We start from the raw sequence: 9388 nt of genomic DNA, 5'->3' as shown, positions 1-9388 counted from the left end.
CTGTTAAATTGATTGTTGTTTTATATCAAACAACTTTTATAATACTTATTTTTATTGTCATAATATTTCATAAATTTTAAGGAATATGACAAAACATTGTAGGTATGGGGGGGTCTCTGGGAGGAGTTGGGGTACAAAAGGAAAACAAGAATGTGATTTAATTCTATTTACTTAAAATGTTTTTAAATGTTAACAAATTCAGATAAATTGAAATTATGTAACTTTTCTCATCATAATGCAATAAAAGTTAAAAAATTCTAATATACAGGACAAAGAAAGTATTCTGAAAGCAACAAGAGAGAAACATCACAAATAAAGATAAGTCCATCAAAATAACAATAGATTATTCAATGAAACTCTAAAAGCCAAGGGGGCCTGAACAGGTGTATTTCAAGTTCTGAAAAACAACTGCCAACTCAGACTACTATACCTAGCAAAGCTACCCAGCATAATTCAAGAAAAAATAAAATCTTCCCATGATAAAAACAGACTAAAGGAATTTATGACCACCACTCCAGTTCTACAAGAAAATACTTCAAGAAATTCATTGACCTGCAGAGTAAAACAAACCTGTCCATGAAGCCTCAGGAAAGGCTAACCTTTCCTATCAAATAATGCACTGCTGAAAAACAACTGTGTCCTTGAAGAAATAAAGAAGTGAATAAAAATAAATTCCTAGAACCAAATGAAAATAAAAACACAATATGCCAAAACCTATGGGATAAAATGAAAGCATCCTAAGAGGGCTCTGTATAATCTAAGTGCCTATATTAAGAAATCAGAGAACCCTCAAATAAATAAATCAAATATTCACCTTAGGGTTCCTGAAAAAAGAAACACATCAAATAACAAATCCGTAAGTGAAAAAATAGGGCAAAAAATAATGAAATGAGGCAAAATATACAAAGAATCAATTAAACAAATACTTGGTTCTTTGAAAAACATAATAAAACTGACAAGCCCTAATCCAAATAACCAAAATAAAAAAGAGAGACAATCCCAAATGATAAAGTAAGTGACAGAAAGGGAGTCTTTACAGCAATTACCAATGAAATGAGAAAAATCATTAGATATTAACTTGAAAACATAAATTCCATTCCCTATCTCCCATCTCTCTGTAGATGAAAAGTTAAAGTAGGAAAGAGAAATCACATATCAAAAAAAAAAAAAGAAAATACTAGTATGTATCAGATTTCAAATGATATTCAAAAGGTAATTAAGTTAGCCACAGAACATAAGTAAGTATTAGCCACACATACAGAAGACAAAAGGCTCATATCAATTTAGAGGGCTGAAGGTGTAGCTCTGTTAGTACTCACCTAAGATGTACTAGGCCCCATGCTTAATCAAGTCATCCGTATTGTAGTTTATATCAGAATTTCTGTCCATAAGTTATTTTTAATAAATAAATTTACTATGTAGTTTATACAAAATCTGTCTTTTCTATTCAAATAGGCCCCAAATTCCAAAATCTAGATTCTAAAATCTAGAAAAGCTGGCATGTAAGATGAAGGATTATATCCAGGAATAAAGCTCACCTTCTTAGGATCAAGATTCCCAAAAACTGAATTAGCAAGAGGACAAACTTCCGATAGTGAACAACCAATCTTCATAATATCCTTATTTCTACTGACATTCTAAGAAGAAAACAGAAAAAGTATGAGATTCAATAAATTATTTTCTGAAGGTATCATATATAATTGAGGATTTTATTAAGCCTAATATTTAAGGAACTTTAGAGCACTGGGAATTAGATTATATTCTTGTGCTACCATTTTCTTCATAATTCAAATGAGTTATAAGAAATGACACTAAGCTTAGATAGAATTCAAATAAAGTGCCAAATATTATTAAATCATACTAAGCAGGTTCCTTAGAAACTAACTGGGTAATTGTAGTGATAGAAAATAAGCAAGTGCTCAAAAAAAGATTAAGACATGTCTAGAAGACATGGAACCAACCTATGCTCTCTGGCCAACTTCTGCTCCACTGGCCAGACATGAAGAATTCAAACAGCAAAAATAAATAGTAGCAGCATTAGATGTACAACCTGTGGCATATCCACTAGTCACAGAAAAGAAATGACTCTTCTTACAGAAAAACAACTAACAGATGCAGCAGGAGTAAAGAAAGCTGAGAGGCCATCATTAGACTGGTACAATACCAAGAAAAAAATAAAAATTTACAAGTGATAAGTTAGGAAAAACAAGACTAGTCAATTCCATATGTCTTTCTCTAAAACATTTATTAATTTCAAAGGAAAAATATTAGAGGGCTGGAGAGATGGCTCAGTGGTTAAGAGTATGACTGCAGGGGGCTGGTGAGATGGCTTAGTGGGTATGAGCACTGACTACTCTTCCGAAGGTCCTGAGTTCTGATCCCAGCAACCACATGGTGGCTCACAACCACCCGTAACAAGATCTGATGTCCTCTTCTAGTGTGTCTGAAGACAGCTACAGTGTACTTACATATATTTTTAAAAAAAAGAAAGAAAGGAAAAAAAAAAAAAAGAGTATGACTGCACTTCCAGAGGTCCTGAGTTCAATTCCCAGCAACCACATGGAAGCTCACAACCATCTGTAATAAGATCTGATGCCCTCTTCTGGTGTGTCTGAAGACAGCTACAGTTTACTCACATAAAATAAATAAATCTTTAAAAAATATATTAATTATATTTTTAAGAAATGAACATCTCAACCAAGTAGATTAAAGTTAACATATCCAGTAAGACATAATGACATCAGGAAACCCAATATAATGCACACTGGACACAACATCATTTTTGGACATTTTAGCCAATTTATAAGAAATCATCAAACAAACCCATATTAACAGATACTTTATAAAAACAACTGGGACTCATCCAAAATATTCAAAGTCAAGAAATTTGATAAAGTAGCAAAAGCCTCTTGAAGACACAATGGGGAATCTTAGAATGGATCCTGGAACATAAAAAAAATGGTAAAATTTGAAGTAATTGCTATATATAGTTTAATTGACAATACTGTGCCAATATTAATTTTCTGACCTTTGTCCCACTGTGCTATGGTTAACACTAGAGGTTACCATTAACAGAAGTTGGGTGAGAAGTACATAAAAAGCCTTTGAACTGATTCTGTAATTTTACTGTGAATAAATTTCTTCAAATTAGAAAAAATTAAATATAAGTTGGGAGTGGAACTACACACCTGTAACTCCAGGTTACTTAAGAAGTAGGAATGCAGGAGGACCTTGAGTTTGAGGCCAGCTGGACTCTGAGATGACATGCTGCCTCAAAAATAAAATCAAATACACATATCAAGCTTTATAGAAACACAAGAATAAAATAGTCAATGATGCTATAATGTCTAGTGATAGAAAACCTCTCAAAGAACAGTTCCAAGACATCGTGATGAATGTCAATGTTATCATACAAAAAAGAACTAGGAGTTGTGGTAATAGCATAGTTGATAGAACATATTTATCTAGAATGCATGAGGCCCTGGGTTCAATCCCCACTACAAAAAAAAAGAGGAGGGAGTGGAGAGGGACAGGGGGAGAGAGGGGAAGGGGACCGAGGGAGTGAAAGAAGGAAGGAAAAAGAGGAAGAAAGGAAAGAAAGGGGTGAAGGCAAAATACTTAAGATTCCTTTAGTTGCCATTCACCTAAGAATACTGACAATCCTTAAGTATTCTTTTTTGGTTTTTTTGCTCTTCCCCAGTCCATTGTTCACAATATTAGTAAGCATCTTAACTCAAATATTACTGTGCCTTCCTTTATCCTAAACAACTTATGAGTTTGCATTGCTCTCAAAATACCCTCAATTTTCAGTCTCCGATCACTGTTTTTGCTTTCTCTCTGTAGGCTACACTCATATTACACTTTCTTCATTTCCCAAATTGGTTGTGTTCCTTCTTGCTTTGGGGCTTTTCACACATGGTCGGACTGAAGTATACCTCTGCCTTTTTCCTCTTACTTTTTTCTGTCATAATTCTACTCATCCTTTATGTTAATTTAAAAACTTCATGTATTCTGGCAAGTCGTTGTTGAGGACACTTTCAGGCTTAAATTCTATCATTGTTTAGTCCCCCCTTGATGAACACCATTGGAAATAGCTAATTGTTTACTGATTAACTTGTTTTATATGCTCAGAAGGTAAGATCTTTAGAGACATGGTATGTACCTTATACTAATCTTTCATTTCCAGTACATGCTCCAGTGTCTAGCGCATAGTGATATAACAGCATCTGCTGCTTGAACAGATGGATAATAAAGTATATGAAGACTTGAGAAACAATATTATGAGTTGTAATAATTAATATTAGTTAAGGAAAATATCTTTTTTACTCAGTAACTTACTTAAATTTTTGGGTTTGTGTGTGTTGCTGAGCAAATATTAAATAGATAAGTAATATAAAATCCAAGAAGTACCAAGGATTTTACAATGACTGATATGCTAATAATGCTTTCCACACTTCTGTTCCCCCAACTTTTTCCCTATACATAAGCACTAGTGCCTGTAGTTCCTTGTGAACTGTGCTAGAGATTGTATGTGTGTATTATAATTCACACCATACTATAAACATTTATACCTTACACCTTTATTTACTATTATTTTAATTTAGAGATCTGCTCTTTTATAAAAAGATTCTCACTTCTTTACAATAATTTCCTGTAATTCTATTGTCTGAGTGTATCATGATTGATTTTACATTCATTTAGTAATTGATATTCAATGTTTTATGGTCTATATTTATTAAAATTATACTGCAATGAACTTTTTTCTAGAAATGCAGTATAAGATAGTTATTATACATTAAGACTTGTGAAGATTACCAAAACTTCATTCCAGTTCCATTACTATCAACTGAATGGCCTTGCGCAAGTTATTACAACTTTTTGTAATTTTATTTCCTTAGTGCTTAACTTAGCAATGACAATATAACTAACCTCCAAGGTATAGATAAGGAGTAAAAAAAAGTTAAATAAGCTACTTAGATTATATTTCTACTAATGTACATATTCAGTAATATTGTTGTTATTAATAGTGGCAGTTTTCATGGGCATATAGGATATAACAAGTTTAATCTATCAGATTTATAAAGATTGGAAGTATTTGAGAACACACAGTATGAATAAAAGGTATAGTATAAATAAAAAATAAAGAATAACTTGCTCAAGGCCATTCAGTTGATACTATTCTCTTTTAAGTGGCAGAAATCAGGCTGGGGAAGCAAACAGTAAATCTCCATCCTGGTTTGCTTCTGTATTTCCAAATCTCTACTTACTTGTCTCTGCTCTCATCTCAACATAATCTCAAAAAGATTTTATGATTTGCATCTTGCGATAGACATCAGATGTATAGGAACAGCAATAGTAGTTTTAATCTTTTTAATGCACTCATCTAAGGATTATTTTCTAACTTTTTGCAGTGTGTATTGCTGTGAATTTGAAACCTGCCTGGTCTACAGAGTGAGTTCTAGGACAGTCATAGCTACACAAAGAAACCATGTCTTAAAAAAACAAAATAAATAAATAATATAATATAATATAATATAATATAAAAAGAGAAATACAAAATGCCCTGTTCATATTTTATACCAATTGAATATGTACACTTTCTTCTAGCATTGGAAATGGAAACCATTTCCATTTGGCAAGTACTGTATAACTAAACCACATTCCCAATACTTGTTTATTGAACAGGGTCTGACTAAGTTTTCAAGACAAGTGCAAACTCAAGGTCTTCTTGCTTCAGCCTCACAAGTAGCTGCAATTATCATGCCCAGTTTGCTGATAAGATTTTGAAACAATATTTTAGATATATTGTGTTAAATAAAGATATGTATTAAAATTATTTTACCTGTTCCTTTTACTTGTACCAATGTGGCTACTAAAACTAGTTTTTAATTACTCATAGAATTCACATTGTATTTCTACAGTAATAGCACTAACCTAGGAAGTATTAAGTGAGTACATATATAGTTCCTATATATTGACCTTAAATGTATAATTTGTCATTCAGTGTGGGTTACCACTAAGTGGCACATGTGCTAGTAATATAGAATACAGACCCACATAGATCCACAACATGTGAGCACCATTTTAAAAGTATATGTACAACTGGAGAAATGGATCAGCTGTTAAGAGTTCTGGTTGTTCTTCCAAAGGAACCAGGTTCAATTCCCAGTACCAACAGGGCAACTCACAATTGTCTATAACTCCAGTTTCAGGGAATCCAATACCCTCTTCTGACCTCCATGGACACCAAGTACATAAGTTGTACACAGACATAAACACAAGCAAAACACACACGCATATATAATTTTTAAAAATAAAAATTTGTGTGTAAGTATACAATTTACCACAAACCCTGCCTTTTTCTGTAGTTTTTAAGAATTCTTAATCATAGTCTTCTATAGATCTTTATAACCTCTATTTTATACATTGTATACTTAACCTCATTATAAATGAGTTCTCAAGCCATGGGAAGTGTAGTTAAATGCAATTTCCTCCCCCTTCACCCATCACATATAGTTTGCAGAATCAAAAATTCATCAGTAACAGTACATTAGAGATTCACTTCTTAACATTTGAAAACCAAGAACTTTGGTGCTTAATATTGTTTTGCTGTTTTATTTCATTTAGAAAACATCTGTGTAGACCTGGCTGTCCTTGGAGATTCACCTGCTTCTGCCTCCCAAGTGCTGGGATAAAAGGGTTGCACCACCACACCCTGCTTACTTTGTATGTAAAACTAAATATACTTTCCTGATTTACAGTCTATCATTGAAATAAGACACTTGTATTAGTTCTCTAACTTTCATAATTATATAAATACTTATAATAAAATGCAGGTCACTAGAAAAAAAACTGGGTTTTCTTTGTCATCTCCCAGCAGCTAGATAGAATATGGAAGCTTTCCCCTATCTTTACTCCCTTTACAATCTACTACTATCTGATATGCTAGAAACTTTCAAGAAATTTCTTTTAAATGGTGTAATGTATTCAAAATAGTCCAATGTCTGACATATTATCTGGGCTTCCCCACAACATAACTTCTAACAAAACAATGCTGTCCCAAATCCATGGAAGAGGGGAAGTGGGAACCCCTAGCAAAAAAGCTACTCAAAATTGATATCTCTGAGAAAGAGAAAATCAGTATTCCTTAATAGAGTGATACTGGATACATCAATCACATTGTAAAGCAGGCCTCAGGTTCAGGACTAGTAAGTCAACACAAACTGAACCATGGGTTTTTATTTTGTTTTAAAGAAAGACAAAGAACATGAAGTTGTGTGGGTAGGGAGGTGGGTGAGGATCTAGGAATTAGGAGTGGGAATAATAAAATCAGAATATACTGTATGAAATGCTAAAAGAATAAAAAAATTAAAATATAAAGCAGAAGTATGCTAAAATATTATTTTATTAAGATGTGGTGTATTCAACTATATTAATAAGTTAAATATAATTAATGTTATTTTAAAAACTAGACTGACCCAAATCTCCATCAACAGAACTATTCACTTTTATACCAAGAAAGTTGGGAAAAACACAAGATTTCTGCATGTGACTTACAGGTAGGCCAATTTAGAAAAGTGCTGCCTACAATCCCGTCAATGTCAGCAGGGACTATTGCACATATGCTAAACTGGTCCATGACAGGATCAATAACAAAATTTTATTTTGAGGGGGAGAAGGGTGTAGGGTAGCTATGTCTACAATACTTTGAATAAAATCCTCAAAGGAACTAATAAAATGAGGAAAATATTGTGAATGTGTTAAAGGCACAAAAAGAGAAACACACAGGTCAGAAAGCTAAGATTTGCTTTTGTTGTTTTGTGGATCAAGGGTTTTTGAGTAATTTTTTAAAAAGATGTTTAGTCCCTGCCTGTGAAGGTTCTATGCTCCAGTGTAGAATGCCAGGGCCAGTAAGCAGGAGAGGGTGGGGTGATGAGCAGGGGGAGGGAACATGGGTTTATTTTTGTTTTTTATTTTATTTTATTTTGGAGGGGAACCTGGGAAAGGAGATATTGTATGACATGTAAATAAAGAAAATATCTAATTAAAAAAAGAGAGGAAAAAAAAAGATGTTTAGCCTAAGTTTTCAGAAAACAATCTTACTAAAGACCTCTAGGTGGAGCTATAGCTTTACAAATACAATAGCATTGGCTTCCTGACCCCATTGAACATAATTTTGAAATTCCAACCTTGATTATTTTCTTGTTTAATTTGGCTATATTATAAGCATTTTTTTCAACGTAAGAAGACTGCAAGTTGCAATCAACTGTCTTTTAATTTTGTCTTGTGCTACATGATTTAATCACAATTAGGTACTGAGAATGAAAACAAAAATCACATTTATTCTTAAGATTTTTATTTTTATCAGAAAAGACTTGAGTTGGACAAGAGGAAGGTAGAAAAGAAAAAACAATATTATATCTACCTGGGCCCAAAACGTTACTGCATCTTCTACATGACTTCCAACAACATCTTCAACTAAAATAAAATCACAATGCAAAACAAATTAGAAGTTAATCAGTGTCATTTAGCTATTATACCCCCAAATATTTAATGCCAGTACCTTTATTGTAATGTGTATCTTCATCCATTTGGACAAGTCCTGGAAAACTAACAATTCAATACCTTGAATTAGGTTTTTATATCTATTAACAATGAAAAAATCTAAACCAAATAAGTTCAAAGTATTTGCCCTAATGTGGTTATCAAAATTCAAACTCTATACTAAAAACTGCCTGTTTTCTTATGACTGTTTCCTGTATTTGTTCTGAAGATATTATAGTTTTCAACAGCAAAATACATCATCTGTCCCTATCATTATCTTTAGCCAAATCTTTACAGATTTGCAAGATAACTCAAACAGATTTTGATCACTTATATAAATCAATATTTTGAAACAACATGCATTTTTTTAAGTTTCATTGCAATATGATGAGAAAAGTTACATGATTTCAATTTATCTGAATTTGTTAACATTTAAAAATGTATTTTAAGTAAATAGAATTAAATCACATTCTTGTTTTCCTTTTGTACCCCAACTCCTCCCAGAGACCCCCCTTCAATACCTACAATATCTTTTTTATCATATTCTTTAAAATTTATAAAACATTATAACAATAAAATGAGTATTATAAAAGTTGTTTGATATAAAACAGCAATCAATTTAACAGTCTTATGTAGATGCTTGTCTATGGCAATACTGAAAATACAAACATTTTTCTCAATATAAATTTTAAATAACTCCAAATGTATTAACTGTATATTTCAAAATAATACATCACTACTAATATTATCTTAAATGAACAAATATATAAAGTGTTTTTGTTTGTTTGTTTGTTTGTTTTATATTTGGTAGAGCTTAAAATCTTGGCTCTTACTGTGGTAACTT

General features: G+C 32.2%; 1 protein-coding gene across 4 annotated transcripts in view; it reads right to left on the bottom strand.

Moving 5' to 3' along the window:
* The window catches only part of Stk31 (serine/threonine kinase 31), a 98685-nt gene that overhangs the window by 87097 nt on the left and 2200 nt on the right, over positions 1–9388 (bottom strand). For all 4 annotated transcript variants that reach the window (XM_031381799.1, XM_031381800.1, XM_031381801.1 and 1 more), the window contains exons 2-4: positions 8564–8610; positions 8426–8478; positions 1539–1637 (exon numbers count right to left, since the gene is read on the bottom strand). In XM_031381799.1, the coding sequence (XP_031237659.1) occupies positions 1539–1637; positions 8426–8478; positions 8564–8610 (199 nt within the window). The remainder of the gene's footprint in view (positions 1–1538; positions 1638–8425; positions 8479–8563; positions 8611–9388) is intronic.

The sequence above is a fragment of the Mastomys coucha genome, unplaced genomic scaffold, assembly GCF_008632895.1.
Source record: "Mastomys coucha isolate ucsf_1 unplaced genomic scaffold, UCSF_Mcou_1 pScaffold20, whole genome shotgun sequence".
Lineage (NCBI taxonomy): Eukaryota > Metazoa > Chordata > Mammalia > Rodentia > Muridae > Mastomys > Mastomys coucha.
Note: the sequence above shows the minus strand (reverse complement) of the source record. Positions and strands in the feature narration are given on the sequence as shown.